This window comes from Vombatus ursinus, unplaced genomic scaffold, assembly GCF_900497805.2.
Source record: "Vombatus ursinus unplaced genomic scaffold, bare-nosed wombat genome assembly UNPS02014945.1, whole genome shotgun sequence".
In the NCBI taxonomy this organism is placed as follows: Eukaryota; Metazoa; Chordata; class Mammalia; order Diprotodontia; family Vombatidae; genus Vombatus; species Vombatus ursinus.
Window position 1 is genome coordinate 3992953 of NW_020954723.1, and position 20448 is coordinate 4013400.

The following is a 20448-nucleotide window of genomic DNA, read 5'->3' on the forward strand; positions in this document are numbered from 1 at the left end:
TTTACTAACAGAGCCGGGTGGGGAAAGTGGAGAGGTGTGGCCTGGGATGGGTGATGGGCGGGGGGGGGAAGAGCAAGATGTAGGTACGCCTGCGCACCAGGGGAAAGGAGGCTGGGGCGAGAGTGGGGAAGAATCTCGCTGCTCGCTTACCAAGTGACGGAGGTCCTCCCTCCCTCGCCTCCCCGCGAAGCAACAATTCGAGGAGCAGGGCGGGGCGTCTGGTGCGAGGGTCCAATACGGGCTCGCCTCGGAGGACGCGCGCGCCCAGAGTCCAATGGGCGACGGTGGTTCCAACGGTTTCCCTACCTTGCTGGGTGGGAGGGGAGCCGGGGACTGGGCTTGGAGGGAGGAGGCGGAGGGGACGGGGTGAGTTTGGTTGCGCCGTACTCACAGTGCCCTCGGCTAGGGGGAGGAGGCAGAGGAGGGAGTCGAACGGACAGAGCGGGAAGAGCCCGGTCTCTCCGTCCGAGTCCTGGAGCTGACACGCGGCGTCGGCTGGAGCTGTCAGCTTTCTGGGTGTTCTGTGTCGCCTGAGGTTCCCCACGTAAACGTCCCTGTGAGATCGAGAAAGGGAAAATGGAGGAGGGTGGCGGCCGCAGCGACGGCGGTGGCGGTGTCAGCGCCGCGGGGACCAGCGCGGACGGAGGGGACCAGCTCTTAACTGTCAAACACGAGCTGCGGACCGGTGAGTGACCCCGCCCTCCGCCGGCTCGGGCGCTGTGGGGAGGCTAGGGGGGCGGGGGCTCGCGTTGCGGGGAGGCTGGGGGGGGAGGAGGAGGAGGAGGCCGCGCGACGCTGGGCCGGGAGGGGAGAGGGAAAGGGGGAGAAGGGGGAGGCGACGACGGCGACGGCGGAGAAACAGAGCCGCGCAGCACAGGTCGGAGGGCCACCGTTGGGTCCGGGCGGGAGGCGGGGGAGGGCTCGGGGCGGGGGTGGGGGAGAGAGAAAGAGAGAGAGCGAGCAAACGCTAGCCCCGGCGCGTTCCGAGCGCCGGGCGCTGGGGGTGGGAGGAGAGAGGGGGAGAGGGGGCGGGGCCAGGGCGGAGCCCCGCGGGGGAGTGGTGGAGGGAGCGAGGAACGGGGTCGGAGGCAGGAGAAAGCTGTGGTCTTGGGGAGGAGCGGCGAGGGCCTGGCGTCAGGTGCCTTGGCGGGAGTTTTTGGGAGCAGTCCCTCGTTAAAACGCCCCCAAAGTGTTTCAGATGTCTGTATCTTCCGCTTTTTCTGCGTGTTTGTTTTCCGTAGTTGGGAGCATGTGTTGGGAGTTCCTCGTAATTTTTCCTCTGTGGTGACGCTTTGTGTCACAGTATCTTATCTAGGGTGAAAGGGCTATTTTTTAATAGTAATAAAAAAAGTTAAATTGTCACCAGGCATTTTAGTGCGTCTCTTCAAAAACAGTTTGTGGCTGTGTTTGTGGTTAACTACCTCGAGGTAGTGTGGTCCAGAGAGAAGAGGATGGGTACTCTCTTCCTCCTCCTCCTCCTTCTCCTCCTCCTCCCCCCCCTAGTTTTAATAAGGCAAAGGGAGACTGGTCCCAAGGAGTGACCTGATTTTGTTTACGATTAAAATAAAACCCTATACTTAGATCTTGAGTATTTTAACTAAGACTTTTAAGCTTCTGTAAATTATAAGACCTGTGTAAGGCAATTAAAGCAGCAGGATTTAGTGGGTAAATGCCTTCAAGCTTCTTGCTTAAAACTCCTTCATGTCAGTGGTTACTCGTCAAGGACTTGTCCTGGCAACTGAGTTTTCTTATCTGCTGAGAATCTCCATTTTTAAAAACATCCGAGTGGAACAATTCTTAAATAGTGGCAGTTTGAATTTATGAGTTTGAAGTTAAATCTCTGGTCAAATTGCAGAAACACAAAATAATTGTAACCAGTAATTTTTATTAGCGTATATGCTGGTGGTGTTTATTAAGTGCCTATGGAGCTCCCCATGTGGCGTACTGGGCTGTTCCTTATGTAGCTGCAGAAGCTATGCATTAGGTTTTTGGTGGATTACAATAAACAATATAAGCATATTGTTCCTTCTTTTTCCCAACAGGTGAGAGAGTTAGCTATCTCTCCCTGCTTGTTAGTTTCTGATTCTTTTTATGACACTTTGTTCAAGGTGTTCAGATCAGTATTTCACTTAATGCCAGGTGTAGTGACAGAATGATGCCTATATTTCCCTCTCATTTCTATTAAAGTCCAATTATGGTACTTTTCATTGTAATTGCTTTGGGTCACTATTAGACTAGGATGTGTTTCTTGAATTAATTACTCTGTAATCTTTTGAATTCTAAAGTCAACCTGTATTTAATCTTAGTGCTTGTCCTATTTATCAGTTCTCTTATATGAATAATGTATCGATCAGTCCTAGTGTATGAATACAAATGGTATTTCAAAAAGACTACTGTAGGTTTTAAAAGTATATTGATTTTATCTTTCAGTATTTTAGTCCTTCAGTATTTTCATATGAAACATAGGTGGTGTGTGCTACAAATGTTACTTGAGTGGAGGTAAGATCATCAGATATTTACCATGGCAAAAGTCAGCAAGAAGCTTTGTGGCGAATGACTAAAGAATAACCCACTTATTTGTATTCAACAAATTGCTCAGTTTTTTTTTTTTCTTGCAAACAATGTTAGTTTTGTACAAAATGAAAACTGCTTTTTTTTTTTGCCTTACCAGCAGCACATGAATCGTTACCCTAATTTTATATTGTAGAAATATTTTTGACTGTTGTAAATTATAATGAACTCATAAGTAGCATTAATGGGAAAGAAAATGAGCCTTCACCTTGAGCTCTGGTTGAAAGGACAACTGGTCAGAAAATGTAGTCAAAAACATTACTGAAATCTAACATGCTAGAATTATTCATCTTCAGCCTATGGAATATGGTACTGTAAAAGATGCTAAAACAGGGGTTCTTAGCCCTCAAGGGATTGGTGTATAGATTTCAGGGGATGAGAGAACTTGGCCGGTAAAAAAAAATACCTATTTATTTTCACTGTCCTCTAATTGAAATTTAGTTTTTATTTCACTTATTAATGTGGGCAACAAAACATTCTGAGAAGGGATCCATAGATTTTACCAGATTGCCAAAGGGGCCCATGATACCCAGAAAGGTAAGACCCCCTTCACTAGAGTAATTCAGTTAGATGTGGGACCTGTCCTCATTAGTGTTGACATATCTATAATATGGTATTTGTCTACATTTAATGATTGTTTACTTGGTGCTGAGTACTATGTATTAGGTGCTATGGGAGTGAAAGGGTAGCTAGGTGGTGCAGTGGATAGAGACCACTGGGCCTGGAGTCAAATTGGCCTTGGACACTTAATAACTGTAGGACCCTGGGTAAGTCACTTAGCCCTGTTTGCCTCAGTTTACTTTTCTGTAAAATGAGCTGGAAAAGGAAATGGCACTCTCTTTGCCAAGAAGACCTCCAATGAGGTTACAGTTAGACACAACAAATGAGAGTGAAATGAATCAGAAACAAGCATTTATTAAGTGCCTAATATGTGCCTGACATTATACTAAGTACTTGAGAAAAAAAAAAAGCTACACTATCCTCAGACCTTGAGGAAATTAAAATCTATAGTAGTTGAAGTGACAGAATACTCCTGAAAACTACTTAAGAATATTAAGAAAATAGTTTATTTTAAAGTGCAAAAAAAACCCCTCTTAGTATCTAAATACTCATTTGACAATTGGTATATGATATCTTATATTGCTATTTATCTTTTTTATATTTATACTCAGGCTGTGCAACTAGATTTTATGCTTCTTGAGAGCTGGGACTATATTTCTTTTTCTATTTCCAGTACCTGTATACAGTAGAATTTAATATATGTATGCTGATGATGACTGTATAAGCCGAAGGGATGAAGATAATAAAGAATCAATAAGAATACAGTATTGTATTATTAATGTTATCTATAAATTGATCCATTTCTTATCTTAATTGTCTCCTGCCTTCACTCCTCCATTCTGATTCTGAAGTTAAAAGTAATTTATCTTCTATCTTTGTTTTGTGTATGTGGTAGATGAAAACAAGATAAATGTGTTTTGGAATTTAAGAACTTTTAAAAGTTTTGACAGATTTCATTTCTAAAGCAGTATATCAAGTAAGGAGGGCCTACCTGATTAGTTTATAGGTATACTTTAGATATGTCTATGTAGTGTAGTGGAAATAAGACTGGATAAGGATTTAGGATGCATGGGTTCTAGTCTCACTAACTGTCTTTTCTGATTCTTGCACAAGTCACTTAACCTCTATGGGCTTTCTGTTCCTTGTCCCTACTGTCAGATGGTTGGATTAGTTAACTTAAAGATTTTGAAAGTATAGATTTATGTAAAAGATGAATGCAGGAGTGGTTTTGCTCTACAAAAGAATTCATATGTGTATTTCTTTGAATAACAGCAAGTTCCCTAGGGCATTTTAAATGGGATTCCATTTAGAGTTTTTAAAAAATAAAACAAAGTATTCTTATCCTAATACAAAATTTTGTTAGCAGAAAAACTTCTTTAATTGATAAACTTTGGGTACCATACTGGCTTCCCTGTCAGCAGAGATCATTTTCTTCAAACTTAAGCATTTGGCTGTATAAGATACCTGTTATCTCAGAATTCCTTACTTTTATGGAAATAGGTAGAATTTTTTTCTTTTTCTATGTAAAGTCCTAGTGGCCATGGCAAACTAACATCTAGGATGTGTAAATGGATAGTTGCCGTGTTTCAAAAAAAAATAGATGATGTGTTTTTGGTAGAACTTTATTTTTATTTTACTGTAAAAGTCCATCATTTGGGATTCACTCAACATTCTGAGTCCTTCCTTTAGATCTTTTGACATAATGTCTCTACAAATGGGGCACGTAAGTAGTCTGGCAATACTTTTCCTGCTGAGTGACTGGCTTACCTTTTTTTTTTCCAGTTATATCACATCATATATCATAGAAGCTTGTGAATTGGTTAACAGAAAAGGCTATTATGCCCATTTTATAGTTGAGAAATTGAGGCCCAGAGTATTTAAGTGACTTGCTAAAGTGCACACATCTAGTTGAGATGTTATTTGAATCTATGTCTTCTGACTTCAAATCTCATGCTCCATACGCTACACCATGCTGCCTTTAATCTCAAAACCTTCTTGCAACTTATTAGAGATGTTGTTTTCTTAACTCTTTCAAATAATTTTTGAATACTACCTATTTACTGCTTCACTTGAAATATCTTTATACCAACTAGAACTATTTCTGTTCTATCTTCCTTGTTTAAGAGCCATGCCCTATTGAGAATTCAGCAAAAGTGAAGATATGCAGAGGTTAAAAGTGATATTGAAAAATAAAGACTAGAATCTTCAGATGGAAAATAGATATTCCTCACCTTAGAAAGGGTAGGCGTTTGTGAAACCTTGTTCACATATGAAGAGGCTAGCAAGACAGTGAATGAGTCTTCAGGGAAAGGATTGTATTCACACCTTTGTCTCTAGCTATTCTTCTATGCAATAGTTCCAAAGGAGTGTGGTGCTTGAAAACAGGCTAATAAAATGGAATGACTTAAGAAAGGAAAGGACTTTTGAGTAAGGAAAAATTTGTCCAAAAACTATGAGCCATTGCCCTATATGAAAGAGCTCAGTAATACTCCAGCTGAATAAGCGCAGGTCCTACCCTGCCCTTAGTAGAGTCAATGGCTGAAAGTAGAAAAAAGACTGCAACTACCTGTTGAAGAGGGAGCCCAGGAGACCAACAGATCAACCTGTCTAGTACAGAAGCAGTAGAGCCTAATGAACAGCAGCACCAAGTGACCTGTTCCACCCCAATGGGCCACAGATTGGCTCCTCTAGCTATTACACTGCACCCTAGAAAGAATAAACAGCTGAGCCAATGTTCTAGTGGAGACACCATGTCCAGCAAAGAGCCAGCCCAGTTGAAAAGTAGAAAATCTTATAGTGAATTTTGTGAGAACTCTGGAGAGACAAAGTTCATCAAGTTTCTGTAGTTCCAGAGTTGTAAGTTGCTTTGGTCATGTGTATCCACTATGTTGAGGCAGCTGTGTGGCACGGTGGATAGAGTACTGGGCCTGGAGGCAAGAAGACTTATCTTCCTGAGTTCAAATCTGGCCTCAGACACAAACTAGCTATGTGACCCTAGGCAAGTCACTTAACTCTGTTTGCCTCAGTTTCCTCATCTCTCAAATGAGCTGGAGAAGGAAATAGCAAACCACTCCAGTACCTTTGCTAAGAAAACCTGAAATAGGGTCACAAGCAATCTTACTCAACTGAAAGATGACTGGACAACAAAGTCTCCTGCCTCACTACCGTTATACTTCAGGTTAGTGGCCACTCTACCCCTTTTGGACTCTGTGTGTGTTTATGAAAGAGTGAGCCCCTAATGTTTAAGGGAAGTGTTTTGTAATTTATCTCTTTGCTATGCCCTTTGAGTAAATGCCTTTGCTAAAGAACTAATAGAGTTAACTGGCTGATTAAGGTGAAGCACACTGGTGGGGGCTTGTGCATTAGTATTTATAAGGCTAGCCACTTTACAAGGTTACCCTTAGAATCCTGGAAGTAGTGACAGCTACTGCTGTTAGGGGCCCATTGGGCCCCAGTGGGTGAGTGAGCCCTAAAGAGAGTGTTTATACTGGTCTTGAATGAGAGATACCACTTTGTGTTTGTATGGAGGAGGAAGTGGATTTCCTCAGCTCCTGGTAAAAGAGTTTATCATTGCACTCTCCTAGTTTTCTTCCTATCTGCCTTAACTCTTCTCAGTCTTCTTTGGTGGTTCATCTTCTACTTCCTGTCTTATTTGTATGAGTATATATATCAGAGCTCTGCCCTGAACCCTCTTCACCTTCTATAATCTCTGTTATCTCAATAGTTTCCATAGATTTAGTTATTGCCTCTATGCACATGACACCTAAGTTTATATATCCAGCCTTCATTTGAGTGATGGAGCTGCAGATTGGCACCTCTTCCTCTTCCCTGAACAGTTTTCGGCATTTCTGTGCTGGCTTTGGGACCTCTTCTTGCGCTGATGCACAGTCTTTCCCTGCACTGGAATGCTTCTTTCTACCACTCCTGGCTAGTTCTCAAACTCAGTGTCAACAGACCTTTATCTCTATCTCCTTTTGCTGAACTGGTTTGGAAAAACAACTTATGGTGACTTTTTTTCCTTGGATTTCCGATCAGGTCTTGGTGTGGTACAAAATGCACTAGACTAATTGGAGGGTTTGTGAGGAAGAACTTGGCTGTATTTCTTTTTGGTTCTTTACCATCTTGACTGTGTGCTAGAACTCATTCTTTCCTCTAAAACTCTCTTCTTTTCTGAACTTCCATATTTCTTTTGAAGGTATTCTAATTCTTCTAGTTGCCCAAGTTCATAACCTCAGGGCAATGTTAAACTCTTCACTTTGTCTTACTAAGCCTCATAATTAATCAGTTTCTACATCTTAACAATCTCATTTGTGAGCTGAAATCCCTTATTACCACTTGCTTGAATTAATTATAATAGTCTCCTTTTTGAGGGGAGTGGGAGCAGAATAAGGAGCCAGTGATAGCTTTTAAAAAGAAAAAAAAAACATTTATTTTCTCTCCTTTCTACTTCTACCTCAACTTCAAAGAAAAAGAAAAAAGAAGATACAGCAAATAAGCATAGTCAATTGAAACAAATTCCCACATTGTTTGTGTGCAGTGTACAGGTACAATGTCCAATGTACCTGTACAATGTACATGACATTCTGAGTCTTGACCATCAGCTCTCTGTCAGTAGCTGGGTAACATAGTTCATTATTTTATAGTTGATCTGGAATGATGGTTGGTCCTTGAGCTGATAGAGTTCTTAATTCTTTCAAAGTTGTTTGTCCTTACAATGTTGTTATTATCATGTAAATTCTTCTCCTATTTCTACTCACCTTATTCTTTTTTCTTTTTTTTTCTTTCTTTCTTTTTTTTTTTGGTGAGGCAATTGGGATTAAGTGACTTGCCCAGGGTCGCATAGCTGGTAAGTTTCAAGTGTCTGAGGCTGCATTTGAACTCAGGTCCTCCTGACTCCAAGGCTGGAACGCTATCTACTGTGCCACTTAGCAGCCTCCCACCTTATTCTTCATTGTTCTCCATCTTCCCAGGTTTCTCTGAACCCAACCTAACCCTTTTGTCATTTCTTATAGTGCAATATTATTACATTACATTCATATAGCATAATTTACTCAGCCACTTTGCAGTTGATGGGCATCCCCTTAGTTTGTAGTTCTTTGTCACTACAAAAAAAAAAGCTGCTATAAATATTTTTGTACATGTGAGTCCTTTTCTCTTTTCTTTGATTACTTTGGGGTATAAGCCTCTTGGAATTTTCACTGGGTCAAAGACTGTGTACATTTTATTGATTTATTTTTTTGCACAGTTCCAACTGCTTTCCACAGTGAGTGAACCAATTTATAGCTTCACCCACAGTGCATCACCATGCCTGTTTTCCCCAGCCCCTCCAGTATTTGTCATTTTCCATTTTTTGTCATCTTTGCCAATCTAATGGAGGTATAACCTCAAAGCAGCTTTAATTTTCATTCTCTAATTATTAGTAATTTGGAGCTTTTTTTTCTTATGACTTTTGTTGGCATGGATGTCTTCCTTTGAAAACTTTATGTTAATATCTTTAGTGCATTTATGACTTGAGGAATGGCTTTTCTTCTTATAAATTTGAACCAGTTCCTTGAAATATCTTGAAAATTAGATCTTTATCAGAAGAACTGCAAGAGCCTCCTAATCTTCTTTCCTCCACTCTCTCTTAACTCTAATCCATCTTCCGCATACATAACTGTTATGTCTGAGCCACATCATTTCCCTGCTCAACTTGAGAAGCTTCAGTGGTTCCATATTGTCTCTAGAATAAACTACTATGGCATTTAAAGCCTTTCACAATCTGGCTGTAACCTATCTTTTCAGATTTTTTTTTTTATTACTTTTCATATACCCTGTATTTAGCCAAACTGGCCTAATTGTTGTTCCCTTTACATGACATTCTGTCCCTCAGCTCTGTGCAAAGGCACAAGTCCTCCATTTCTGAAATACTCTCCCTCTTCACATCTACCTCTTGGAACCCAGCTCAGGTGTCTCCTCCTGCAAGAGAGGCCTTTCCTAATATCCTTCTCCCTCCATTGTTGGTACTTCCCTTCTTGTTGAGATTTCTCATATTTGTGTGTGTATTTTTTATTGCCTTGTCTCTGTTTATGTTGCTTTCCCCCACTAAAATGTGACAAGGACAAGGACTGTTTTCATTTTTATCTTTGAATGCCTGGCATGTGGTAAATATTAATAAAGTCTCATTGACTTGATCTTTTCAAATTAAAGAAACCTATAATTTTACAACTAATAGAAATCTTAGAAGCTTAGTTCAACTCTTATTTTACAGATGAGGAAATTGAGGTCCATAAAGGTTAAATGACTTGCCCAAAGACACACAGTTACATGACAGAAGCAGGAATTTGGATCCTTTGACTCAAAATCTATTTCCTTTGTGCCATACTTTTCCTTCCCATTCCTTTAACATTTGTTCAACAAGTATATATTTAAATGCCTGTTTATACTAAGCCCTTGAGATATGAAGACAAAAAAGAAATTAACCCTGCCCTCCTGCAGCTTACATTCTTTTTGAAGGAATCAACAAGTACACAGGTAAGTAAATACCAGACATATACAGAATAAGTTTCTGGGCGGGATAGCATTAAAAACTGTGGGGACTAGGATAGGCTCAATGTAGGAATGTAGGAAATGGCACTTGGGCTGTGCTATGAAGGAAACTAGGGATTTCCCAAGGTGAGGAGGAAGTGCATTTCAGGCAGGGGGAACAACTTGCAGAAACACATTGACAAAGGCATGAAACAGCATGTATGGGGAACAGCATATAGGCCGTATTATCTGGAACATGTGCGAAAAAGATAGTGATGTTCAGTTAAGCCTAGAAAGTCTCCATTTTACATTTGTTGCCCTTCCTGGTTTCAACTCCATGGGACATGATCCCCCTCCCAGGATAAAATGATCACTTCTAAACTCCCCTCATGCTGCTAACCCAACCTTGATTGACACCCTCAGTCTTCTCTCCTCTGTGCTTGAAGGGATGGAAAGTGGACAAAGTCCTCCCAATGGATTGTTTTCGATAGGGCAGAAACTCCACTTTGCATCTGCTGCCCTGCCTGGTTTCAGCTACATGGAACAATATGCTGTGGGCCAGGTACTCTCTGATAATCTCCTTCCTTCCCACCTTTCCTGCCGCGCGTGTGTGTGTGTGTGTGTGTGTGTGTGTGTGTGTGTGTGTGTGTGAGAGACAGAGAGAGAGAGAGAGAGAGAGAGGCTTTCAATGCCCTATAGCAGAGTTTGTATTTAATCCCAGAGGCAATAGGGTGCCATTGGAGTTTCTAGAGCAGGATAGTGATATGGTCAGATCTGTGTTTTAGGAATATCACTTTTATAGTTGTGTGAACAGATGAAAAATTGGAGAAGGGAGAGAGACTGGTGGTAGGGAAGTTAATTAGGATGCTGTAGTAGTGGTTTAGGCAAAAGATAGTGAGAGTTGTGGCTACGTGAAGGAAGAGAAAGAGAGGGAAGAAATCCTGAACTAGAATAAAAAGCAAAATTTAAATATAATGTGAAAAAAAGGAAAGAGCACTTGATTTGGAGTGAATCCTGGCTCTGCTGCTGACTACCTATGTGACCTGAGACAAGTCATTAAACTTCTCTGAAGGCCTTAGTTTTCCCACCTGCAAAATGCCAGAGTTGGATTAGTTAATATCTAAGATTTCTTCCAGTTATAGATACTGTGAAATAGTTAAGAGTCTGTCTTCATTCTAGCAGCCTTACAGTTTCCTTCTGAACTTGGATCTTTTTTCTCAAGGGTCCTAAGTTCCATTTTCTTCATATTACCTTAAAACATAGATAAATGGAATATGCTTAAAGCAAAATATATAAAATCATTTTTTTCTTTTTTGTGAATTTTGACATAGAAATCAGAGGGTACCATTTTTGGAATTTAATTTGATGGCTACTTTAATGTCCAGTTTGGAAATTATTTTGAAAGATCTTTGCGTGTATGTTTATAAATATACATATTGAAAATGGATAATATATATGAATAGTTAAATGCAAAAGAGGATAACTCATTACTCTAGTCTCAAACTTGGTGAAATTGTTAAAAGATACTTGTAACAACATTTGTTACAGAGGATGCCACTTTCTCTGTAAAATTAAAGATGTTAAATACTTTTAAATCATAACATGGTTCCAGTGAGTAAAATCTTTAAGTAAAAAATGTCATTTTACACCCATCTTTGGTACTTTGGCAGATTTGTGATTTAATCAGTGTAGGTATTCCATGCCTCACGATCCTGTGCAATACTTGAACATATCTCTCCACAAAATAGTGCTGTCCTCCATAAAGGATCAAACTAACGTACTGGAGACTTCTTGCTCCTTCTTTTAATGTCTGGGGATAGGAATGAACATTATAAAAAGAAATAAACATAACATTTTCCATATTCCCTATATTGAAACTCTTACCAATGCAGACTGACAACCGATCTGTGACTTATTTTAAAAGTTACCTGAAAGAAACGGGAAGTGAGGGAATGAATTGGGAAATGGCTAAACAAGTTGTGGTATATGAATGTAATGACATACTGTTGTGCTACAAGACATGAGCAGGCAGATTTCAGGAAAACCTGGAAAGACTTACATAAACAGAAGCTGAGTGAACAGAACTAGGAGAACATTTTACACAGCAACAGCAACGTTTTGGAATGATCAACTAGATAGACTTAGGTCTTCTCAGCACTACAATGATCCAAGACAATTCCAAAAGACTCATGATAGAAAATGCTATCCACATCCAGAGAAAGAACTGTGGAGTCTGAATGCAGACCAAAGCGTACTATTTTCACTTTTTTGTTTTTTTTTCTTTGTGGTTTTTCCTTTTTGTTCTGTTTCTTCTTTCACAACATGACTAATGTGGAAATATGTTTAACATGCTTGCACATATATAACCTATAACAAATTGCTTGCTGTCGGGTAGAGAGGAGGGAGGGAGAAAAATTTGAAACTCAAAATCTTATTAAAAAAAATGAATGTTGAAAACTATTTTTACATGTAGTTGGAAAAAATAAGATTCTATTAAAAATAAATAAAAAATTGCCTGATAACACTGAGAGGTGAAATGACTTGCCTCATGAGCTTATAGCTAGTACATGTCAGATTCAAAAGTCTAGGTCTTCATGACACAGATTGATAATCTTCTATTCACTGTATCATGTTGTCTGTCTTCTTTTTTATTAATATGTTTTCAGAAAAAGATGTTTTCCCTGAAAATTATTTAGTTACATCTCATATATTTTGGTATTTTGTCTTAGTGTCATTATTCTCTTTAAAAATATTAGGTTTTTTTGTTTCTAAGGTTTGTTCTTTGAATCACTTATTATTTAGGATAATGTTTCTTGGCCACAATTTAGGTTTAATACTGTTATTGTATTATGATATGTAAGGGATCATAGGAATATATTATGAACTTAGGAAAATCAGTATTGATTTTTGATCCATTTTGGCTCTCCCTCATTGAGGTATCTAGACCATACTTGTTTCATGGAAAGTGTTTAGTAAATGTGAGTTTTAAATGTTGTTTAAATGTTAATGTGTTTATTTGTTAAATGTGATTTTTCATTAATCAAATTCTCTTATATTAAAATATTTCTCTCAAGCCAGCACTAAGTCTTTTGGACTTGTTTTGATTGCTGTTTTTAGTTCAGCCTGACTCAGATTGTCCTCTGGTTCAGGCTATTAATTGAAATGAAATGAGACACTCACATACCCCACTACCTTTAACAAAAGGAAATTGGTTCAGAAATAGCTTGCAAAGAATATTCATCAAAGCCATAATATTAGTTTACTGGCTTCAGTTCTCTTTGTCTTGATATTTACCATGGTGCTGCACCTTCTCAAAAGGGTATGTTGACTTAACTGGCAGTGGGAAGACTTGAGAAATGCCAACTAATTATGCACTTGGACTTTTATGCCTTAGAACAGTGGTCTCCGAAATGGAGAGAGGCTATGGCATGATCCAAAAGGTGGTGTGATAGCTAGATGGAGGGTAGGAAAATGGATCATATTTGACCCTTTGTTACATAATCAGAGACTTGTCTCTAACACCATTATCGTATTCCTTTCACTTTTTTATTCAGCATCCTGCAATCTACTCCTTCACACATTGTCTTCCTGTGGCTAGTCCAGACATAAGCGCCTCAGGACAGTTATGAAGGAACCAGTCAGTCAGCCAGTCAATAAACATTCATTAGAGCCTACTATGTGCCAAGCACTGTGCTAAGACATTCACTGAGGTACCTAGAATGGGCATGAAGGCAAAATTAAACTCTGCCTTCCCAGTGTTCTGTACTATAACTTGTAAGATATTCCCCCGCCCACATGTACACATGGGCACATGCATGCGTGTACACACACACACACACACACACACTCTCTACACTATTTTTCAGCAGGAAAGAGTGAATAGCCTAGGATAAGCTGGACAGGTTACAATTTGCATTGCAAATCTTATTATATTACCTTTTCCCTCAAATCTGTCGTTCTCCAAAACTTCCCTGTTTTTCCCAAGGGTACCAGCATCCTAGTCTCCCAGGTTTTCAACGCTTTAATTATCCTTGACTATTTCCACAACTGAAACTACTCTTTTCAAAGTTGCCAATGATTTCTTAATTGTCAAATCTGATGGCCTTTTCTCTATCTTTATCCTTCTTGCCCTCTTTGCAATAGCATTTGACATTATTAGCTATTCTCCTTTCCTGGATACTTACAGCAACCCATAGAAGAGAGAGTAAGTGTGTCACTTAACAGAACTGTCATATATTCACACTTAAGGAAGAAGCTTGGAAACAGAGTTTTCTAACTTGTTTAAAAATCTAAATGGTTTCAGTGGGTTTTCAAGCTCATTTGCTAAAAATAATAAAAATTCAACACTTTCCAATTAGTTTGCAAGAACTACTAATTGACATTGAGGAAGAAGGGAATTTACTAGCTGAATTTAAATTAAAATCTTCACATAATTGATGGGTGGGATTAAAAAAATTAATAAATGCCATGATTATTAAGCACAGCCAGCAATGGACTTCTTCCATGTGGATCAGTATTTCTTTTGTGAGCTTTTTTTTTTTCAACTAAGATAGCTATTAAAACCCAGTTTTGAAATAAACTAAGCTTAGAACCAGACCTTCAAATCACTGAATCACAAAGTGTTAAATGAAGATTTTAAAAAATAATGAAGCATGTTCAATCATATTGTTCTCATTAAGCTTCCACAGTCACCTTATCTTAATTTTTAATTTATATTTTTGTGTTTTATAATGTGCATATTATTAGTGTAATAGTACATGTATGTTATTTTAAAATAAGTAAGCATACATATATAATGAGTGCAATTGAAAAAATTGACATTCTCAGCCATAGGCAAGCATTGGTTGGAACTTTAATCCCATGGACCAGTTGAGTGGGGATGACGGTTTCATACTTTTTTAGGGAAAAACTAGCCTAAGGGAAAAGGACCTTTCAGTCTTACTGCCCTGCACTCCAACAAGATAATTGGTAGATCTTGGTTGCTTGAAAGATTTGTTGTTTCACTTTGGAATTTTGGGACTTGACTTTCAAGGGGAATTGAACTTAAAGTTTCTGTCAGACATCTATGAATTCCATAAAGCTGTCCTTTTCTCTTTGTTTCCAACACTGTGGGGCAATTTTCTCGTATGATTTCCTAAAGTAATCTGTTTAGACTTTTTATTTCATTGCATTTTTCTGGAAGATCAATAATTCTCAGATTTTTCCACCACACTTTGTCTTTAAGATAGATCAATTTCTCTGGCTTATTGAGAACTCACATTTTCTTCCAGTCTTGCTATTTAAAAATTTTTGGTTTTGTATTTTTTCTTCTATCTCTATATCTTTCAGTTTCATATCTGTCAATTGTCCCCCCCCCAATTCAGTTTTAGGAAATTCTTAACCATTTGTTCCTTGATCTATTGTTTTATTTGCATATTTTAATCATTCTTTGAAACCCCAAATTTCTGTCCTCATTTCCTTTTTTGTTGCTTCTTTTAAAATTGAATTTTTTATAAAGAGACTAGTTCTCTCTGTCTTGCCCAGGCTGGAAGAGTAAGGGAGTTTTCATAGCTGGTCTCACTCTGATCAGCACAGAAGCTTTGACTTGTTCTGTTTCTGACCTGGACCTATTTTATCCCTCCTTGGACAAGTTGGGTGGGATCTTGCACCTGAGAATTCATTATATTAATGCTGGACTTAATACAGACATCCATTCAGCAGTTTAGTTTATGTAAGCTCAGAACTCCTAAGGTCAAGAGCTCTACCAGCCTCAGTGTCCCTGGTACCTTCATAAACGATCTTCTAAACCAATGGTGTCACACTCAAATAGAAAGGGATCCTGGAGGAAGCATATTGACTTAGAAAAACACAAATTAACATCATCTGTGTTGTATTGTGTTTTAATTTATTTTGTTAAATTTATTTGTTTTGTTATTTGTTTCCTAATTACACTTTATCTAGTTCAGCCTCAGCAGACTGACTTCAAGTTTGATAGCTCTGCCCTAAAATACTTTGGAAATTCTTGTTGTTCCATTATAATTTCTGGGGGCCTGGTTGCTATTGTAGTATTTTCCTTTTCATCTAGAGGAGTGTGGCATAGTGGATAGAGAGTTGGCCTTGAAGCCTAGAAGACCTGGGTTCAAGTCCTTCTGACATACACTGGCTATGTGACTCAGGGCAAGTACTTAACCTGTTAGTCCTTTGTATAGCTCTCAAAGATTATAAATTAGCTAGAAAGTGCTGACCTGCATTGGTAAAGGGAGTTTCTTCACCTGGATGTTCCCTCTACCAAAGAACTACAGGTCCAATATATATATCCCTGTCCCTGGGGTATTTGCATCACCTTTTTTTATTCCATAACATTTATTCATTGTATTAGAGTGTCTTTTTGACTTTTAACTTTTATTCCCTAGTATCTGTCAGGTTATCCTTGTGATACATTATTATCCTTTTCCTATAGTTTATTATTTTACGATTGATGTCTTGTTATTTTGAGGTGAAGATGATAGGTCACTAGGCCATCTTGCCCCACATCCATTCAGTTGTGTTTGTTTTTGGTGATTATACCAATGATATTTTTCTCACCACAGTATCTGCTCCACTTTTACATATTTTGAAAAATCTTGCATTAGAAATGTCATTGCTTCTTGCACATGTTTTCTCAGTACTTGATCTAGTCCAGTTGTTGTACCTGACATTTTCTTAAGTACAGTTATACACTAAGGTCTTAAGAGTTCAAATGTGGATTCCCTATCATCAGTAATGGTAATAGCCCTGCAGTTAAATTTGTTCCATTTTTCACCATTATTCACTTTGCAGTTTCATCTGGATCTCATTCTCATATACTTATTCTCTACTACTTTTATTTTGTTAGGAGATGCTCTTTGTAATATTTACTATCCTCTTCTGTAGAGCTCTGCAAATATGTTTATATTGTAAACCAGTGTTTCTCTTGACTGACATACCTCTCTGCTTAACAAGGAAGTCATGCATTTTCAGGCGAAAGCAGTTTTGGGGGACCTCGGCCTCCTTTTTGGGGTGATTGTCTTACTTTGAAATAGATTATCACCGTTTCCTATAGTTTACCCAATATAGTTTTCTTCTTTCCATTTCCTGTTTTTCAGCTTCAGTAGCTTATCTGAATAGGTTAGTTTGGAGCCCTAATAATTGCATGTAGTGTCATCTTCTAGCTTGGTCCCATTCTTAGTCTTTCTGTCTCAGTACTTTGACTGCTGGTGAACTCATCTGTTCCTACAGTTTCTACTATTACTTCCACAATTATACTTCAAGTTTGGATTTCAATATTTTCTCCAAGCTTCAGATGATATTTTCAATTGTCTCTGAATATCTGTATCTGAGTGACCCACTTGCACTGCAAATTCAACATAACCAAAATTGAATTCATTATCTTCTTCCTAGACCTGCAAAATAGGGAATTCCTGACTCTTTGGGCTCAGAATGAAGACCTCATTGAGAGCATGTCGCATAAATGGATTTATAGAAAAAAGAGAACCACAAAAGAATTTTTTTTGATGAAAAATTTCAAAAACTCAAAAAAGAGATTTTTTTCTCACGTACCGCATAATTTTCACCTTCTGACTGAATCTAAATTAGTTCGAGAAGCTCATATTTTAGAAAGCCAAGTAAAAGGAAAGGTTTTATGAGAAAAGTTATTTTATAACTTTAATGATTAGGTTAGTTCCAGTAAATGAGATGCTAACCACATATTCCTAGGTTAGAGTTTTGAGGGGGAAAAACATGCTGAATAAAAATGATTGTGTCCAGTTTCTTAAAGACAAATATATTTTTTTCAAGGTTTGCATTTACTTGATATTTGCAATCATCTGCTCTGAATCAATTTGAATTTTTCTTATGCATCTTAGTGAGATATACACTAGTTCTTTGTTTTGTTTAGCTTTCTTCCAGCAGTAAGTCAGTAAAGTAAATTGGATTTTTGAAGAGAACCTAAGTTTTCATTAAGAGGATTAAAGGTAATTTCTCCCCATGTTATAAGTTGCATAACATTCTTTTTTGTTAAAATTTAAAAAATTAAATCCTACATTTATCTATCATTTTTCTGACATTATTGAGTAATCTTAACTCTAGAATATTGGAACGAATCATGATTTTTTCCTATTTCACCTTGGCTGTGAAAAGGGTCTGTAAAAACACAGTTTTTAATTGAGGAAGTTAAGTGTACAATTGAGTTTTTATGTACTTACTTTACTGCTATATTAAAAACTCATTCCCTACATTGTCTTACCTTCCACATAGGTAAAATTCCAACCATGTACATTACAAAGTTGTACTCTTTAGCACACAATTCTGAATATACTGAGAGCAGGTTTCATATATGTCCATGCTAGGTATTTCTTTTTATATTAGTAATTTTGTTTTTCAGTGTCCTGGAGATGTCTCATCTGTGCTTTGCTGTAGCTAGTTTTGGAATAAAGTTTTTGAAGATAAAGGTGTGTCTTTCTTTTTAAAAAAATCAATACATGGCAATTCAAATGTAAATTAGATAATTTCAGTGATGGTTGTTTGTTTTACAAGGGAATTTTTCACATTCCCAAGGGTCCAAGTCATTAAAGTATAAAAATTAAGAAAAATTATATTTGAAGAAAAAAGAGTTTCTTGCAAATTTCCAATATTGCATATTAATAGCCACATGGGGTAGTGGGACACATTAGACTAGGAGTGATAAGAACACTCCTTTTAGTCTTGGCTTAGCCACTAACAGGTTGTGTGGTCTTGGCTGTCATCTCTGGGCCTCAGTTTCTTTGTATCTAAAATAAGGGGGTTGAATTAGATGATTTCTGAGCTGCTCTCTCTCCCAGCCGTTGACTATATGGTTCCCTAAAATGAGTTTCACCTATATATGTACTGAATGGGAAATAAGCTTATCCCTTGTTCTGTATATAATGTTTTTTCATTGCCCGTGGTTGGTATTTACATCCATACACAAAAGTCAGAATGTTGGTATGTTGAAAGAAAAATATATAGGAGATTTGTGTTTCACAATACAGGTGACTTTTAAAATGAAATTGCTCACTTTGAAATCAGACAATAAACATTTGTTAAGCACCTTGCTATATACCAGAGACAATGTTAACCATTGGTACTGCTAACTTTTTATGTTTAGAATTTGCTGTTGTATTATTTTTTTAATATTGAAATCCCTGTTGTAGTTTCAAAACTATTGTAGTTTAGAGTGTGTTTATTGTTATTTTGCCACACTGAAGCTATCCCTGACTGATTCACGTATGCAGGTGATTATTCAGAAAATGAATTTGTGTAAAGAAAACTTGTCAGCTTTTTGCCTGTAATAATGTGGGGAAAAGACCCTTGTATAAATCTCTGTAAGGACCCAGAATGAAGGAGTATCTGATTTTTGACTCTTATGTAATTTTTAATGAAGACAGACTTTTATTATTACTATTATTTATTGCAAACATGTCTTCTTAAAAATAAATTTATTAAATGTATTCTGATTTTTTGATCTTTGTGCATTTCTTGCTTTTATGATCCTGAAACCAGATGAAGTGGACAGTTTATGTGAAGATGTTTTAACTCTATATATACAATGTATCTGAGAATGGTATTTGTTCCTTATGTTTGACACAGTGTATATAATTTAACTAGTTACTCTATTACCATACTGTATAGTCTCTAAACTCTAACTTTTAGGTTTGATTTTTGTGGTATAATAAAACAGATAGTAATTTTAGCAGTTCTTGAAAAGGGATGGGATCTATGTATTTTTTAAAAGTCTTGAAACATTTTTCTGGTGATAAATGGGAAAAATTTAGAAATTCATTTGATAAATTTAAAAATATTTCCTCTTGAGGCAGCTAGGTGACACAGTGGATAGGGCTCTGGCTTTGGAATCAGGAGAACCTGAGTTCAAATTCAGCCTCAGACATTTGACCCTTACTAGCTGTGTGACCCTGGGCAAGTTACTTAACCCCAATTGCCTCACCAAAAAGCAAAAAAAAAAAAATTTCCTCTTAATTGTCATGACCTTGACAAACATTAACATGTGGACATTTTTTCTGCACAAAGAAGACAAAAATAAAAAAGATCTCCACTACTTCCATTTTCATTCAGTATTAATGTAAAAGCATTTTTCTTTACTGAGCTCATTTTTTCTCAATGCTATATTGTTTCAACCCCATATTTCTTATTAGAGAATAAATAAGTTCCATTAGTTTAGCCAAAATAGTGTTCTCTCTGTAGGATTTTGTCACTTACAAACATGATAGGTGCTGTTGCCATCATTTCTGTCAGAAAAAAAAGTGCTTCCCCTTCTGGAGAGGACATGGGTAGAGGAAGATGAGTATCTTCTTTTGTCTATAATGCTGTTAGCATCTTAGACTTCAGAGGAGTTAGCCTTGAGTTAAATAAACCATAAAACCTGTTAAGTTGGGGATATTTCATAAGAGATAGGAGATGACCTCAGGGGTTATGTAGGTTAACCTAGTCACTTCAAAGCTGACGAAATTTCTTTCCTGTAAATGGAAGGTAATTTGCCCAGAGGTAGCAGGTTCAGGATTCAGACAGAGGAATTCCAAATCCATTGTTTTTTTTTCCAGTAATCCATGTTGTCTCCCCAAAGAGGTAGAGATGAACAGCTAGTTAGCATAGCTCAACTTTGACTTGGGGGAGTCCTGAGTTCATATCCTTCCTTCAGGCACTTACTGTATCATTCTGGGAAGTCACTTAACCTCTGTCTGCCTCAATTTCTCATTCTATAAAATGGGGCTGATAATAGCACCTACCTCCCAGGGTTGTTGTGAGGATAAAATGGAGATATTTGCAAAGCACTTTGCA

At 37.8% G+C, this 20448-nt stretch overlaps 1 protein-coding gene across 3 annotated transcripts in view; it reads left to right on the forward strand.

Annotated features, from left to right (window-relative positions):
• The first annotated feature begins 361 nt into the window (after positions 1-361).
• The window catches only part of RPS6KA5 (ribosomal protein S6 kinase A5), a 190953-nt gene continuing 170866 nt past the window's right edge, over positions 362-20448 (forward strand). For 2 of the 3 annotated variants that reach the window (XM_027844930.1, XM_027844932.1), the window contains exon 1: positions 362-685. In XM_027844930.1, coding sequence (XP_027700731.1) covers positions 577-685 — 109 coding nt within the window. In that variant the 5' untranslated portion in view covers positions 362-576. Of the gene's footprint in view, positions 686-830; positions 878-20448 lie in introns of those variants that run through there. The other variant, XM_027844931.1, reaches the window with a different exon arrangement.